The 18,916-nt window shown below is 39.2% G+C and overlaps 1 protein-coding gene across 1 annotated transcript in view; it reads left to right on the top strand.

The window, feature by feature from the left end:
- Window positions 1–18,916, top strand: part of LOC136866092 (macrophage colony-stimulating factor 1 receptor) — a 67,883-nt gene that overhangs the window by 32,202 nt on the left and 16,765 nt on the right. Inside the window, exon 2 of the mRNA XM_067142755.2 lies at window positions 4,657–4,796. Within this exon, the coding sequence (XP_066998856.1) occupies window positions 4,657–4,796 (140 nt within the window). The remainder of the gene's footprint in view (window positions 1–4,656; window positions 4,797–18,916) is intronic.

Raw genomic sequence — 18,916 nt, 5'->3', positions numbered from 1 at the left:
ACAACATGCATTTTGAATGAATGAATTAATTGGTGAATGATTGATTTCATGATTGAATTGTGTTTGTGCATAAATGAATAAATGACTCTTCTCACCCAGTCATGGATAGCCACCAACTAGGGAGAGGGTGTTCATTAATGACTGAATTATTGACTGAATGAATTAAATGAAGGGAATACATGCTCTCAGCCTACTGCTGTGGAACCCAGCCATTAAGGAGAGAACATTCCATTCTGTATGAATGATTGACTGACTGAATTAATGATTGAGTGGGTGAATGAATGGAGTGGGTTCATCTAAAATAAATATATATTTATCCTCTCTCCTAGTCATGGGTAACCAGGTGGTGGTGATTATTGTTTTAAGAGGAAGTACAACTTGGCAACCATCCTCTACATATCACTAATCAGAGAGAAAAAATGGAAGAGATCTGACACTTCGAAAATGAAGGTATCGGCAAAAGGAAGACAAGGGCCATGAAAGGCTTGAAAATGAAAGATACCCTAGCCCGCAGAAACCTAATAGCATCGGGGTTGGAAAATAACAAGATTTGACCAAGAGAGGTCGGATAGGATAGATGAAAGTGAGGAGCCTGGCACAAATAAGTGGAGGGAATGCCAGGACTCAGCTACGGGTCCCATGGTCGCCAACCCAAACTCCAAAGTTCAGAGCCCTGGGACCCCTCTTAGTCACCTCTTATGACAGGCAGGGGATACCATGGGTGTTATTCTACCGCCTCCACCTACAGGGGGATCACGGGTAACCTCCATAAGCAACACTTCAGAAGCTGGGATCTAAACTCACGGGCGACTTCTATGCTATAGCCATCTGGCCCACCAGATACTACAACTATGCCTCTCTGTGTTGTGATTGTACGTCATCTTAGTATTCTGTAAGAGCACTTCCCAGAATCAGACGTGTGTTATTTCTGCGGTCTATTTTTGTTTGACGGTGTACTCTAAGGCCAGCTTGAAGGGGGTCTTTGTGTTAGAACTATTTTCTTCAATTTCTAAGGTCAATCTTGCAGAAGAAATGTTGTCAAACTATGCAAGAAGTGATAAAAGTATACAGGCATCAAATTTGAATATCCATACGTAACAAGCTCCAATTCATCTTGAATTAGATATGAACTGTTACGATAAGGATCAGTTACCATAATTTCTGACAGCCACTGGATACCAAATTCGAAATATAAATTTCATAATAACGGGCAACAGGGTTGGCTTTGCCGGTGGTGCGACACCTGCATTTGCGCGGGCCGGGAAGATTTAGGCAAAAGTACCACAAGACTGAAATATACATATTTAAAACAGGCTTTTTTGTGTCTTTGGCTAAGCTTTCACATCAAAAAGTTATTACAAAATTCCCATGCTAACTGTTGACTGGACAGGCTAGTTGCTTGCTGGACACAGGGAACAGTACAATGTTACAAATCAATCAATTACTACTGATCTGCATTTAGGGCAGACGCCCAGGCGGCAGACTCCCTATCTGTTGTTTTCCTAGCCTTTTCTTAAATGGTTTCAAAGAAATTGGAAATTTATTGAACATCTCCCTTGGTAAGTTATTCCAATCCCTAACTCCCCTTCCTATAAATGAATATTTGCCCCAATTTGTCCTCTTGAATTCCAACTTTATCTTTATATTGCGATATTTTCTATTTTTGAAGACGCCACTCAAACTTGTTCGTCTACTAATGTCATTCCACGCCAACTCTCCACTGACAGCTCGGAACATACCACTTAGTCGAGCAGCTCGTCTCCTTTCTTCCAAGTCTTCCCAGCCCTTACTTTGCAACATTTTTATAATGCTACTCTTTTGTTGTAAATCACCCAGAACAAATAGAGCTGCTTTCCTTTGGATTTTTTCCAGTTCTTGAATCAAGTAATCCTGGTGAGGGTCCCATACACTGGAACCATACTTTAGTTGGGGTCTTACCAGAGACTTATATGCCCTCTCCTTTACATCCTTACTTCAACCCCTAAATACCCTCATAACCATGTGCAGAGATCTGTATCCTTTATTTACAATCCCATTTATGTAATTACCCCAAGATATCTTTCCTTATATTAACACCTACGTAGTTACAATGATCCCCATAAGGAACTTTCACCCCATCAACGCAGTAATTAAAACTGAGAGGACTTTTCCTATTTGTGAAACAATCTGACTTTTAACCCCATTTATCATCATACCATTGCCCACCGTCCATCTCACAACACTATCGAGGTCACCCTGCAGCCACTCACAATCTTGTAGCTTAGTTATTACACTGTACAGAAAAACATCATCTGCAAACATGCTTCCTGTCATTCACATTACCTTCCCAATTGACATTTGGTAAATTGAGATCACCTGCTACTATCACATTCCTTTCCATATCATTTCCAACATAGCTGATTATCTTATCAAATAATTCTGAATCAGTGTCAGTGCTACCCTGTCCTGGTCTGTACACTCCAAAGACATCAAGTTGCCTATTACCTTTAGAGAAGAGCCTTACACACAGAATTTCATGTTTTTCATCCTTAACTTTTTCGTAGCTTACAAATTCTTCTTTCACCAGAATGAATACTCCCCCTCATACCATTCCTATCCTATCTCTACAATACACACTCCAGTTCCGTGGGAATATTTCTGCATCCATTATATCATTTCTCAGCCATGATTCAACTCCTATTACAATATCTGGTAAGTATATATCTATTAAATTACTTAATTCGATTCCTTTGTTTACAATGCTTCTACAGTTGAAACATTTTTATGTCATCCCTACTTGATTTCCAGTTCCCTGTTCACTTAACACCGCTCCCTAGGCCACCCCGTTTCCCTGAATGTACCTGCCTATAACCCTTGACAGAGTAGAAATCTAAAATGAATCTTCAATAATAGTCATAATAATAATAATAATAATAAAAATAAAGTACTTTCTTATTGCACCATTGAAGACAGACTGAGTGGCTCAAACGGTTGAGGCGCTGGCCTTCTGACACCAACTTGGCAGGTTCGAACCTGACTCAGTCCATTAAATTCTGGCACATCGGCGTCTCCAAAAACCGTAAAAATTAGTTAGTGCAACCAGAGCGAATGAAGTATAAAGTGCTGAAACTCATGTAGTTCAGCATTACCGCCGCAAGGCGGTGCTAGTGTCAATTGGTCTTTAACGCACTTCATAGCGTAATAAGAAATAGCTGGACCTGGAGCTTGTTGGCACAGTACTGCTAGACTTCTACACATAAATTAAATACAGATTAAAGAGCCTCTTAATGGGTGTTCTATATTATGAACTGCAGTACCTTTTGCAGAAAGAAGTGGTAAAAAATATGCGATGCAGAATATACACAGTTATTGAAAATGATCACTTATAGTTGGAAAGAAACTTAAAATACTTTTCATGCTGCTTTAGAAGATGATCTGGACTTCTTCTCTCTTGTATTTCCTTCACCCGAAAAATAAATCTGGCATTAATGTAATGAAATAACGTTTTGGGTAAATATAATACCAGATGATCCCCTAAAGAGAAAATTTTTTGAATCACTTAAAGTTCATACGTCATATCCACATAGTCTGAAAATATATCAGGTCCTCCCCTTTTTAGCTTTTCTTCCATTGTAACGTCTGCACGTTTCAGCATGTAATAGAAGGCACTGAGACATTTAGAGTCATTACCACCAAAAACCCCTAATTTGGAAGGAACACGTACATCATAAGGACACAGTGATTTTCAGAATCATATTCTATGGATTTCACATACACTCATTGCTCAGTACAATTTTATTTGCTATTCTGTGAATCAAGCAGCCACACAAATAATACACTTGATTATCATCTGCTCTAACTGAACTGTTATCATTTACTGACAGATCTATGGGACTGAGCCTGGTTTAATATCTGTCAGTGAAATAGTGTCCTTTATCTGTTCATGAATATTTCCCTTTACCTCTCTCCTCCACCGTCTTTCATCCCTTGCCATTGATCTTATGTTTTGCATGAAGATAGCTTATGGTTAATTACAGTGAATGAGCGAATTCCTTTTGTGGTATGTACAGCCTTGCGTACAGCCCATATAGGCCAACGCAAAAGGAGATGAGAAAAATAAATAGCATCGGAAATGTTGCTCTTATCACATGTAAATATTTCAAGTACTTCTCTGTTTTCGAAGCCATGCACACTAAGTGCTCTATTGAAACTGAACTTCTGAAAAGCTGCATCGCCAATTTGGTATTCAACTTAGGAAAACCTTAGGAATTCTGCCACTTGGGTGACTGCCCTAAATGGAAATCAGTGTTGATTGATTGATTGATTGATTGATTGATTGATTGATTGATTGATTGATTGATTGATTGATTGATTGATTGATTGATTTAGGGACTAGGGAAAAAGGATTGTGGTAAAATCTCTGACACCCACCTGCCCACCCACCAAAAAAGATTGAGGATACGGTTCACGTTGCGACTAACAAAATCATTTCAGTACTATAACAATAAATAATAAATGATCAAACCAAAATAGACAAGAGGTTGGATTGTATGGTTTTATTTGAGAATTTTTTGAACTTTAAAATTACTCTTCTGAAAAAAAAAGTAGGAAAATGGTAATCATGGTTTTACTCTTGTGATCTTCAAATGTGTACAATATATAATGTGATTTTTTCAGGTATCCACTGCGCCCATAGTCCAACAATCACAGATCCTCCTGGAGAAGAGATACTGATAGACAAAGGAGAAAGTATTGAGCTGACTTGTAAAGGGGATGGACCTCTGGACTGGTACTATCCTGCTGCTGCAAAGAAGAAGGTAATGTGACCTGCCCATCATATTTCTAGTTCTCAGCTGATATGTAAGTTGGGAATAATAGGGCATTATGTTGAGATCACTTGTCTAGCAACTTAAAACCTGCTGGTGTAATGTGTGTGAAAATAGCAAATGAGCAGATTGCTTAAATATTGTCATAGGACCTCAGTATTATCTTACTTGCTGTACAATTGTGAAACTAGGCAGTTGCATAAAGAAACCAAAATACAGAGAAATGCAAATTTTCTGAATGTCATTCATCCAAACACACATTTTTTCACTAAAATTTTTAGGGCATTCATTTTCTAAAAAGAATGCAGTATACAGTTGATGATGACTTAAAGGTAATGTTCATACCACAAATGTCACTGCCTTGATTCATCGTATGGATAACTAGCAAACAATGACCAAGAGAGTGTTGTTGTTTTCTAAAGGGCTAAATTTTAAGGACTATGGCTACATGTTAGCTAAATCATAGAAATTGATAACAAAAGATAATTTTAAAAGTACGTGGAATAAACTCTGGTCAACAGAACGAACACCAAATGGAATGGCTCTGAATAGCAGCAGAGTAGGTAATGAATTTACAGACTGTTCCAGTCAATTTCAGGATTTGAAGACTCTGATAATAATAGTAATTTCATATGGCTTTACTAGCGTCATGCAGCTCTTGTTAGGCAGACCCTCCCACGAGGGTGAGTGGCATCAGCCAAGTATGGGAAATTATGTTATTGTGATGGATGATAGTGTTGCATATCGTGTGTGAGTTGCAGGGATGTTGGGGACGCACAAACACCCAGTCCCTAAGCCACAAAAATGAACAATTTAATATTAAAATATCCAACTTGGCCAGGAAATGAACCTGGGGCCCTCTGAACTGAAGGCCACTATGTTGACCATTCAACCAAGGAGCTAGAGGCACCATGGTCACCAAGCCACACTGCCAAGAGGAAAGTCTCTGAGTTCCTATTCTAATTATTCTATTCTAAGTATTCCACCTCCTACCCCCACCCAAAATAAGTAGAAGTAATGACAGACTCAGCTAGATGTCCCGTGGTTGCCAATCCACGCTACCAAGAGAAAATTCTCTGAGTTCCCATTCTAGTCTTATGGCAGTATTGCACCCACATCTGCAGCCACAGAAAGAAAATGAGTCACAGTTATTACATCACTCCACATCACATCACGGGTGTGATTTACAATAATACAGTACAAAAACACCTCTGATGAAAATGATGTAAATGAGTGGCTGTAAAATGATGCTGATCAAGATTTTCAAACTTTAAATAAAGATGAAATAATAAAATGTCTCCAGGATGCTATGGATAGTGAAACGGATGAATGGTGATGGTGATAATAAGGGCCAATGCATTCAGAATGGTTTTCTGCTCTAGAAATGGTGATGTTGAAAGACAACCTGAATGCCGCTCTATATAATTTCATCTGCTGAAGAGACTTGAGAATCTCAGTGCTAGGAAACAGAGGCCTACGTTCAAAGAATGAAAAATATTGAGTAGATAAAATAAGCTGATCCAGCAACCTCCTATTCACCAGCTCTACTTCCCTACACCAGTCCGTGATATGATGTGGAGTGATGTAATAACTGTGAGCTGTAGAAGGTTTGTTTACTTCGTAAAGAACATGTCAAATTAAATTAAAATGACCTTCATCTGAAAAGAAGCTTTGAATTTCGGTGAAATGTTCAGATTGCAAATTACTAGAAAGCTTATCAAAACTGCTAGGCATAAAGCGAAAGGAATCAATAAATCATAATTTTACATCATACCCATTGCCAATTTTAACATACTTCATGAAGAATATGTAAAGCTCTTTATTATTTGGAATCGCATGAATTTTCTCATCGGAAGCTCCAAGCTCTTTAACCCATTTGGTGGGCGATGCGACAAGATCCGCGGTTGCAAGTCGCGTGCTCGATGGGGAACGCGGATATATCCGCCGATTCAAATTATATTTCTTTTCTCAGTTGCCTGCCTGCAGAGGTTTATTTCCTTTTCAGCAGCATATTCTGGATGAGTCTGCTCTCTGTTGTGAATTTTTTCAACTATATTCTCCCAATACCAATGTGTCATCCATGAGTTGCAACATAAAGAATGCAGCTAAGTCCGGGCAAGAACGACCTAAGGCCTAATAGCTCCGCGCTGAAGCTTTAGCTCATCACCTAATTGTCCCTTGGATATAATAATATTGCTGTAGAAGGGATTTCTATAGATTATGATGCTGAACAGGCCTCTCTGATGACATTTTAGAACTGTAACCTGATTTATTATCCCCAGTCTTGAGTTCTTCCTTCACGACTGGAGTGTGTGTTTATCGCGAGTTACACAACATTTTATTGTCATACGCATCTGTAATAGTCATATTCCATGTTTTCCATCCAAACTGCTGAGACCAGGGTTCTATTCGATCCTTTTTCTTACACTTTATTCCACTAAAATATCTATAACAAATTACCGGACCCCACTGTTAGAGGAAGATGATTTACGGGTCATGATAAACGAATTGTTGGAATTTAGTGGGGAGAATTGTGATATTAGTGAAGTAAGTTCTGCCGAAGGGGAATTCAAGTGACAGGAAATTACCTGGAATAAATACTGCAGACTCGAATATACAGGGTTTGGATGTAGCTGATGTGAATGTTCAGCAGTCGCAAAAGAGACAACACATGTTCGATTCCAGTTCAGGTAGCGATCATGACAGTGACAGTTGTAACGATAATACTGATTACAATTCAACCATTGCAAGTTCTTCGTCAACTTATACTGAAAATGGACAAAGAAATTCCTGGTTTGATGGAAATTTCCACCGTGATGTAAAGGGAAAACAAAACTGAGCAAAATATTTTAATTACTTTTTAATGATGAGATATGCCAGAACATAGCTGAACAGACAAAAGATGCCTAGCGGGAAATCACACATAAAATCCAGTTTAGTAAGACGAAAGGAAGGAATCAAGATCAAGACCGTGTCTGGACAAATAAGGACGAAATAAAGCTTCTTATGGCCATTCTGTTGCCGCAGGGGATTGTACAGAAACCTAAATTAAGACACTATTTCTCGCAATCCCTTGTTCACTACGCCTATTTTCCATGAGCTGATGACACAGAAGAGATTTTTTTGTCACCAGATTGAGTGGCCTAGACAGTTGAGGCGTTGGCCTCCCGACCCCAACTTGGCAGGTTCGATTCTGGCTCAGACCGGTGGTATTTGAAGGTGCTCAAATAGGTCAGCCTCTTGTCAGTAGATTTACTGGCATGCAAAAGAACTCCTGCAGGACTAAATTCCGGTACTTCAGTGTCTCCGAAAACCGTAAAAGTGGTTAGTGGGACGTGAAGCCAATAACAATATTATTATTATTATTATTATTATTAGATTTTCCTCCACAGCTTCTTACATATCTCTGACAATGAGGTGAATAATGCACAACTTCCTCCCAAAATATATGAGATAAATCCAGTATTTGACCACCTGTTAGCAAAATTTTTGGAAGCTTATACCTAGAGGCATGATTTTTTTGCATTAATTTTTGTTCGATTTCACGAAAAAAACAATTTTTCGCGTTATTTCGCGAAATAGGGCTGACCCCATCGCATTAATTTCACTTTAATCATTTCATAAAATTATTCATAAAATGTTTAATTCGTGAGATTTGTGAATTATTTATGTGAAAGATACATGAATAAAGAGAAACAAAATTGCTAATCATTCATTATGCCTTATGTAACTTAATCTTGATTAGAACTATAATATAGGCCTAATCAAGGTTAGTAACAAATTGCCCTTTTCACTATATATAGCCGCAGCTGTCATTCTATGTGGCCATACCATTAAGGGTTTTTACAATTTTAATTAATACGAAGAGATACTTCTGTTGAATTGAGATATCGTAATTCTGTTATCTGATTCTTTTCACACGCGTGATATTGGAATACAGTTTCAAGATAGTTATTTTCAGTGAATTTTGCTGCATTTTTGCACTTATCGCGAAGTAAGTGCATTTCGCTTTAAAGTGGCCTCATTGCTTTAATTCGCTGTAATTCGTGAAAACAAAATCACTGATTTCATAACCAGAATCATATGATTATTAAGGATATCTCAAAATCGCTTCATAATATTTTTTGCCGCGTTTATCGTTAAAGCGAAAAAATCATGCCTCTACTTATACCCCTGATGGCAAAATGTCAATTGATGAGAAGCTCTTGCTATGGAAAGGGTGGCTAGGGTGGAAAGTTTACATAACAAGAAAAGAACCACGTTTCGGAATGGAATTATATAAATTATGCGAAGGCAAGACAGGTTATATAACATGACTTACTTCCGTGTGTATCATAATGAACAGCTGTAAAAGACATAACACTGTGAAGACTGTAAATACTGTAAATATTACCTGTATTGTAGTGTAATATAGTCTGTTTATGTCACTTATGAATTGTAGGGAGGCTATATAAACTTGATCCCTCGAAAACGCTAACTAACATAACAGAAAATTTCATATTATAATTTATTCCATTGTATCTTTTAAGTACATGTAAACTTTGTAAATCTACAATTTACATATACAGAAACATTTATTTCCAGGCAGAGATTGATAGTAAACTGCCTAAAATATTCAGTTGAAAGTTAATGTATAAACAAAAACCAGAGCTTTGCTGTTAGGAAGAAGCAATCTCGATTTCACAGTGTGAAAGCACTTATAGTACGTTTTCGCACAAAGTATTGAAAAATTAAAATAATCAAATTTTTCAACAATTAAATACATTATATTCAAGTAAATATTTCTCTTTTGGCCCTTCAATAGTCCATTTTAGTTTAAGGTTGTTTTTAATCAAGTAATTAAATATTTTCTTCAATCAGGGAAATCGCTCCCCACCTGAGAGCAAGCTAGTGTGTACCGAGCTCCCGGCTTGAGGGGTTAATAATGAAGTGTGAGTCATAACCGGATAAATTGTGTAAAAAAAAAAAAAAAACAGGGATGAAATTAGGAACGTTGTACTTCAAGTTGCAGCTCTTATGTGCAGGAAATCTATAAGCTGTCATGTTCACTTCCACAAATACCACAATTTGTAGTACTATCATGTTACTGTAGCTCAATTTCAGTTAGAGATTTCATTGGAATGTTGGAATTTAAAATACAGCTCAGACGTACAGCATCTCTCTCAAGACTTTCTAAAAGTTTTTTTTCTGCATCAGGACTCCTATGTATCTCTAATTTAGTGATCTATTGTAATTGTATTTGATATAATAATCAAAGTTATACACATCATGTATGTGTGTAGATTTGGTAAAAGATATGCTTGGATCTGAGGGTTTGAGAATAGCCTCAAAGTCAGCATATATAACAAACGGTACCCACAACAGCTTATTATAATTATAATTCTCGGATTTCAAAATATTTTTCTCTGAAGTAGATAAAACTGTATACAGGTGACTCAAAGCTTTTCGGTCAAATTGAAACAGGTGATAAAGTGTCCACAACCAACCAATTATACTGATATAGGGAACCAATGGTTGTAAATGCATATTTATTGTGTTATGGACATACATAGCATACACTGCATAACAACAATGTAGCTCATAGTAATTGTTCAAAGTGACAACCATCAGTCTCAATGCATGCATTGCAATGGTGCAAGCAGTTCTACTGCATTCTCGCAAAGATCCCGGATGTCTATTGTACACTGGAACAGGCAGCAGGTGATAAACAGCATACACCTCTGACCACCAAACAGACGTACTGTACACAACTTAGCTCATAGCACGTGTGTCATGTGATGACCGCATGCATCACACCGGTGCATTAACCTGTGCTGCATGCACGCCACTATCCCTGGCATCAGTTTTCCATTGCATCAGACAGCTTGTGATGTGTCCATGGTGAGGTGTGTTACTGTGTACAGTGCATGACGCATAGTCAAAGATGGAACGTTACTCGTCACAAGAGTTTGCAGACATGAATTTGATGTATGGTGCGGCAGGACGTAGTGCCCGTAAAGCAGCACGAATGTACAGAGAACACTTTCCCAACAGGCGTCATCCTAATTGGAAGACGTTTATCTCCGTGGATAACAACTTACGAAAGACGGGGTCGTTCATGCTACAGTGAGCTGGCCAAGGTTCTCACCAAAGACATGTCCGAACGCCATTCTTTGAGGAAATGGTGTTGGATCGTGTGGCCGACCTCCCAGCAATAAGCACCAGTCAACTTGCCCGTGAAACGCACACGTCAAAGGATACAGTGCGGAGAGTGCTGGTGGAACAGGTATTACACCCCTATCATAAACAATGCAAGCAATGGGACCAACGAATGTTGACCCCCGCATTCACTTCTGTCAATGGATTATCCACCGCAGTGCTGTAGTGCCGAACTTTGTACAGTTTGTATTGTTCAAGGATGAGGCCTCATTTATTCATGATGGTGTTTTCAGCAGCTGCAGCAGCCATGTCTAGAGTGAGGACAATCTCCATGCCACCCATATCGGTGGCCACCAGCAACGATTCTCTGTCAACATATGGACAGGCATTGACTGAGATCACCTAAAGGACTTTATTTGCTGCTTCCCCATTTGACTGGATCGCGTTACCTGGTGTTCCTGCGAGATGTGCTGCCACAGTACCTGGAGACTGTGCCCCTTGGTGTGGCGAAAGATGTGGTTTCAACACAACGGTGCACCAGCCCACTTCTATGTTAATGTCCACGAGCACCTGAATAACATGTACCCTCATCATTGGATTAAAAGGGGAGGTCCTGTCTCATGGCCAGCACAATCGCTGGATCTCACACCTCTGGGGTTACGTCAAGAAGTTGGTGTATAAAACCTCCCGTAGAAACGGATGAAGACCTACTTGCTAGGGTCTAAGCTGTCTGTCTCCTGGTACAAAAGACACCAGGGATCATTGAGAAAGTGCAGCAGAATTTCATGTGCTGTTGCCATGCATGCATTGAGAGTGGCAGTCATCGCTTTGAACAATTACTATGAGCTATGTTGTTGTTATGCGGTATATGCTGTGTATGTCCATATAGCAATAAATATGCATTTCCGACCATTGGTTCCTTATCTCAATATAATCGGTGGTGGACCCACTATCACCTGTTTCAATTTGACCCAAAAGGTTTGGAGACACTCTGTATATATGATTATAGTCCCTTTTAGACTGATTTGTTAGATGATCTGCAGTTCTAAAATACTGCAAGCATCCATCACACAAGCAATATTTACATTTATGTTTTGATAATTGACCTTACAAGTCTACTTAAATTCTTAATCCAATAATAGTGACCATTCTCACCATCTTCCATGTATAGTAAGTTAACATGAGTGTGTTTCTTTTAATTTGTACATAGCGTATGGAAAGAGAAAGTGACTGCTCTCTTGTAGTTAATAGGCAGTGGCGGCAGACTGTGCTAGTGTAGCTATGGATGAACCACGCTGCTCGTGTTAATACAATAAGCGGGTGAGGCAATATACAAAACGTACACGAAATAAATTCTCTAAGACCTCCAGTTGCCAGAATGACTTTTGAATTATTCCCTTTCATATGCCATGTGTGTACAGTCCAGGAATATTTGAACAGAGGAAGCTGGTAAACACACTAATTTAATGGCTTAATGTTATCCTCCGAAAAGATTTGGACATCAGTAATTCTGAAATGACTTACAAAGTATTGAGGTATAGTTGAAATGATTATGCATTTCACATTATCTATGACATATACAAAAAGCTTTAACTCACCCTTGAAAGCGTTAGTTGTCCAAAACCTTAGAGAACTTCCGGGACGATTTCGCTGATTTGGACGATAGCAGCTCTTTTGTTATTTTCTTTGTACGGAAAAATAATTGGTACCTAATGTAATGAAACACTAATTTACCCACGAGGTCATTTCTGCGATTACTGCTGCATCCAAAGTCTGTGGGTCAGACAACTCTAGAGTCTATGCTGTCCAAACATGCAAAAAATATAACACCCCTTGAATTGTATTCTGATCGCAATTTTCCTGAGGCGACCTCTTCTACATGCAATAGTAATCTTAACACACATGGTGAAGGATATGTCAAGTATCGCAAGCCTTTCTTCATGCCATAATCTTTAATGAGGGTAAACGTTGCCAGTAGCTCAGGTGGCTCTTCACTACAAAGGGTGCGAGCACAATCTAAGCAGTCAACATATTTGTCACTTTTTCTTACTATGTAGCCTGCCAAGTGAAACACTAAATTCTGTTTTGTGAGGTTTCCCTCGTAAGGAAGAGTTATTTCATTTTCCCAGTCTGTGAGTACTATTTTTTCTTTAATTTTAACCTCTGTGGAATCTTTAATTTCTTTATTCTTACGTTCACTTTCTTTAGCCATTGCGCGGATATGACTAACAAATGAAGTGAGGGGGGAATCTATCACTGACTCGCAATTTGCAGTCGAATTTAAGGCGAGTTTGGTAGGTGTATGCACAGACTGCAGCATGTGTACATGCTTTAATTTAGCTCTGCATGCAACTAATTTCTTTTTGGTTCTAATTAAATACCTACCAAGGATTTTAACTTGTCTCCTCAAATTTAGAATAGTTCTAGAAGCATCAATGTCACTATCAGCTACTTTACAGGATAAACTGCAACCAGGTTCTTCTATTTTTACATTATCGTCACTATTAAGTATTTTAGATGCAGAGGGAAAATTTAGTTCATTGGATTCTAAGCTACTACTGTTATTGTTGTCATTGCCAACATGTTCTTTGAGTAACTCTCGTTTGAATGGGGGTTTCCAAATTTTCCAGGATAGCTTAAATAGGCTGGTAAGTTTGGTATGAAATGTGAGCGACAGCTCCTGGCATTAAGCTCCACCTTATTCTCGGGATTTCAAATTTTTCCCCATTAATAATAAACGAGGCTACCTTTATAATAAGATCTGAAAAATGACACTCGCAAATCCTAGACTTATGCGCACAATGCATGTCTTTTCTTGGAATCACTCTAGCCCACTCAGAGAAATGCTCAGTTCAGGTGGTGAGAAGAAATGTTTACCTTCACCTGACCTGTAACCAGATCAACACCCCGGCACAAAGCACGATGGCATTTTCACACTCACTATATTCCAAAATATAGTTAATATACTAAAAAAATCACTCCCGCTGCATGTAAAAACATGCGCAGCCAGTATAAACAATGCCATCTGTTCATCCAAAGTGATCATTGAGCTGCAGTGGCAAATCTCCGCACTGTAGCCACTAGTTTCTCCACTGCTGTAATGGGAAGCAAATTTTTCAAAATGTTGTATGTCTTTTATCTGCGTATGTAAACCTATTCCATCTAAATGTAACACTGAAGAATAGTGGGGATAGTATAATGTCCTTTTAGCTACATCTGTTTTTGTGCAATGTAAACACTTGAAACAGACACACCTGCAAACTCGTTTGTTAGTTTTTTTGATACAGTAAAATCTGAATACTAATGAATTATGATTTCTCTCACACTTAGCAACTATTAAACTCACTGCAGACACACCAAAATGAGCAGAAGTGCAGAAAGCTACCCCTGCATGTTCTGGCAAACATGTTCTATCATGACACCGAGAACATTCAAATTTAAAATACTCTGTAAAAACTATATTCTTAAATGTAAAGGCAAATTTGTATTTAAAAGTCTGAATTGTTTTCCATTTAAATATGACATATGGGGACAGTTTTCTTCCATCTGCAGTTACACAAAGCATAACTGTACACCCAACATTGAAAACTATGTGAACCAGGAGCGTGTTGCCAACCTTGACTCAAATAAAACCCGCTCCCCAATTTTGTGCCTGGAATTTCTAAAAAATGTATGCAGGGATTATTCGCGTAAATACAGTACTACCAAGGTGAAGTGGTCTACTGTTCAAGAGGTGTTCCTGCTATGGTGACATTTAGTTCAGAGACAGATGTCAATGACCTTAGATGTTAGGCCCTTTTAAACAACAAGCATCATCAGTTCAGGGATGGTACCACCTGGTGCAGGCTGTGCAAGTACTTCAGTCTTATGGGTGTTGATGGTCAGACCAAATCGTTCATCAGCTTCCTTAAAACAGGTGATCGATGTTTGAAGCTCTTCAGGTGTATGAACAGGTGTTGCATTGTCATCAGCAGATTGAAGCTCCATTATGTGAGTATTATGAGTCAGTCTGTGAGAACGATGTTTGGTTGGGTTGAACAGTGTGCCGTCATACCAAAACTTAATTTCTGTGCCTACATAGTCAATAGGAAAAGTCTTATGAAGCATGGCTGCCAAGTACAGGGCAAAAAGGGTGGGGGCAAGCACGCAGCCTTGGTTATGCCCATTTGTGATGGGGAATTCTTCTTATAGCTCTTCAGGTGAAGAACTCGTTCGACCATTCCATCATGAAGAGTCTGGATTAAGCCTACAAAACATTCAGGACAGCCAAAGCGAAATAGTACCATCCAGATAGTTTCTCTAGGAATAGAATCAAAGGCCTTTTCTAGATCACAAAATACTAATACTAATACTTGTTGTTCTCTGCATTTTTCTTGGATTTGTCTAGCACAAAAGATCATGGCATAAATCCACATTGAGACTCAGGCAGTACCATTTCAGAGACAGTCTGAAGATGGTTCAATAAAATCCTCACCACAAGTTTTCCTGCTATGGACAGTAAGGAAATGCCACAGTAATTGTCACAGATACCTCAATCACCTTTCTTGAAAATGGTTATTATAATGGCATTTTTCATGCCGGCAGGCACCTTCTGTGTTTCCCAAATTATAAGAATTAGGGAGAAAATTCTGGTCTTCAAAGATAGTCCTCCACTTTGAATAAGTTACAGAGGGATCTTGATCATCCTCCTTACAGTCCAGACTTATCACCCTGCAATTTCCATTTGTTCGGACTGCTTAAAGAAGCTCTAGGAGGCAAACGATTGGAAGATATGAGAGTGTGGAAAACTTCATCCACAACTGGCTGGTGATGCGACCCTGTTCTTTTTATGATGGGGCATCAAAAAGTTGCCTGTACACTGGGACAAATGTGTTTTCAAAGCAGGAAACTATGTGGAAAAATAAATTGTCATTGCCTTGTGTTTTTCAATAAATGAATTTAAATAAAAAAATTAAATCCTCTTATATTTGATCCCCCCTTGTTGCTCACAATTTTTTATCTGCAATACCAATTGTGGTATAGGAGAATATGAACCATGCCACATAAAAGCTCTAAGCAATTCGTCCCTACTAAGTGCAATATAAAAAGGAAATGCAACTGTGAGCGATTGTCCATTTAAGTGAGGGATTTACTGATATTTGGAAGTTATGGGAATATCCTTAGCATTATACGCAAAATATAGTATGATGTGAACATAAGCTCTGATTACAGGCATTAACACAACTCGATTTAATTTTCTCACCAAAATATGCAAACTCTAGGCCACCCTCACCTGTTCAACAGCTCACCTACTTTGGCGGCAGTTGCCTGGCGTTCTTGCTCAGCGTAGCAAGATGGGCAGGTGTGATCTGACAACTCCTCTGACATACTCACACTCATGCTTCCCATAAAATAAACCCAGAGCTGTTATTTAACCCCTCGACGCCGATCTCCATACTAAACCCATGACCTTTCCTTAAAGGGTTCAATACATTGTATAGATCCTGTTTACTTCACATGTCATGGACCTCCACTCATGGTATAGCCCCTGTAGACTTAACTTCGTTTGTTCTAGCCTGTAAAGTATTGAAGTCATCGAGATGGAAATGGTATATCCTTGAAGGTGATGATCAATGCCTTCCTTGTATGTAAGAATCAGCCCTAAGCAGTGCTTCTTTATTTCTTTCTAAAGAGTTTGAAATAGTCTGACCTATTTTCACTTGAGATCATACAGACTTAAATTTCTGCTGCATTCTAGCGGATATATGCGTCATTATACGACATCTTCTTATGTAGATTGACAGTATAAATCAGCATCTTTTCACTGATATACATGTTGACACCATCTGTAGAGGATTCCTATAATTCTTTCAACGCATTAAAACTTCTTACAACTCAAAATTATTTGACTCACTCTCACTTTGAAATACGACATTTCGTGGTGCAGAAGCATGGCATGGTACAGTTTGAATGAGAAAAAAAAGTAATTAAGTTTTAATAAATCAGACAATGACAGCACTAAACAAGACTGAACTGAGCAAAGTGACAGTGCATACATATCATCAGGAATGAAAACGCATGGTGCGCACACCAAGTATCGGACGACAAAACATGCCAAATTACACTCATCTTCATAAAAACCAGAACACCTTGAAAGACTTAAGATAGGAAGTCCATATTCACAGGACATGTGCATTAGTATGTTCTGAAGACATGGAGCCCTCAGGTTCAAGGACCACTTTGATATCTCGGCGCACCACCACCGACTGGTAAAACGTGCCTGCGGCTCTTGTTGTTACTATAAACCAAAGGTAATGGATCAGTGTGACATGAGCAGAGGTGCAGGATACATTGCAGATGTATGTGAGAACCATTCTATCAAATGGGTGAGTTTGAAAGAGGGCGCATTATTGGCATGAGAGAACATGATGCATCCATCCGGGAAGTTGCTGCTCGTGTGGTACGAATTGTGTCGGCAGTGCAACGGGCGTGTACAGAATGGTTCACAGAAGGCTGTAGAACACGACAAGATGGGTCTGGTCGCACAACCCAGACCACCCCTCAAGAAGATCGACACCTTATTGCAGGACAGATCTGCGCCCTCTTCAGCTCTGGTGCAACAGTGAAACAGTGTAACACATCGTATACTATCAGGAGTGACAGTCCATCGCCGTTTATTACGGTCTGAATTACTGGCGGCTCATCCACTTCTCCTCCTACCTTTGACTAACGTGTATAAACATGCTAGACTGCAATAGTGTGCGGAATGACATCACTGGGCATAGGAATGGCAGTAGATAGCGTTTTCATATGATCCAGGTTCTGTTTGTTTGAAAATGATGGCCGCATTTTGGTTCGCCCCAGACAGGGGAAGAGGCATCACATTGACTGCATTTGCACAAGACGTACAACGCCAACTCAAGGTCTTATAGTGTGGAATGCTATTGGGTACAACCACAAATCACAGTTGGTGCATGTCCAGGGCACTGTGACCAGTTTGACCCATGCAAATTACATCCTGCGACCCGTAGCCATACCCTTTCTGCACAACACCCCAGACGCCATATTTCAGCAAGACAATGCGCAACCACATGTTGCTGCACGAACACGTGCCTTCTTGTTGTCACAGGATGTCAGACTGTTGCCCTGGCCCGCCCAATCACCAGACTTGTCACCAATCGAAACTGTGTGGGATGTGCTGAAACAATGGGTGTGGCGCTGTGACCCAATGCCAACCACCAAAGATGAACTGTGGAATCAGGTGAATGCACCATAGATGGCTCTACGCCAGGACGCCATTCACGCCTCGATGCCATCACGCATAGAACGAGTTATCAGTGCCCACGGAGGACCCAGAGCCTACTAGGCAACAGGACACATGCTGAACCTATGTGACTGAAATTCTAATTGTTTCTGGAGAACATACTAATGAACATGTCCTGTGAATATGAACTTCCTATCTCTAGTCTTTCAAGGTGTTCTGTTTTTTATGAATATGAGTGTACATGCTCTCTTTCTCTTTCTCATAAACTAATTGTCCCATTAACCTGGGAGTTGTGCAAAATGAATCTTGAACAAATGTTCCCGGTTCTTCTGTTCAAAGTTTCTGAGGCAACGATTATCCTAGTTTTCATTGCATTGTGAAATAACCCATGCAAATAGAAGAATGTCACTTTCATTCTGAATAAAATGTGGAAGGTCTCTTCTCCATTAGTAGATTATAAAGTAAATATAATATTAATATTATGAAGGTGGGAATAATAAATGTTGTGACCATAATGGGAAAATCAGAGGTATTGATTGATTTTATGGAGAAAGAGAATGTTGCAATGATGCAACCTAGTGAGGTCAAGTGGAGGAGAAAGGGAGTGAAGGGAATGAGTAGAGGGTACACCCTGTACTGGAGTGGAGGAGAATGGAGTAGGACTCATTGTTAACAAAATCCTGGATGAAAATGTGGATGGGGTAGACTGCGTTAGTGATAGAATAATCAG

The sequence above is a fragment of the Anabrus simplex genome, chromosome 3 (genome assembly GCF_040414725.1).
Source record: "Anabrus simplex isolate iqAnaSimp1 chromosome 3, ASM4041472v1, whole genome shotgun sequence".
Classification (NCBI taxonomy): domain Eukaryota; kingdom Metazoa; phylum Arthropoda; class Insecta; order Orthoptera; family Tettigoniidae; genus Anabrus; species Anabrus simplex.
The sequence above is the reverse complement of the archived record's forward strand: the minus strand, read 5'-3'. Positions and strand labels throughout refer to the sequence as shown.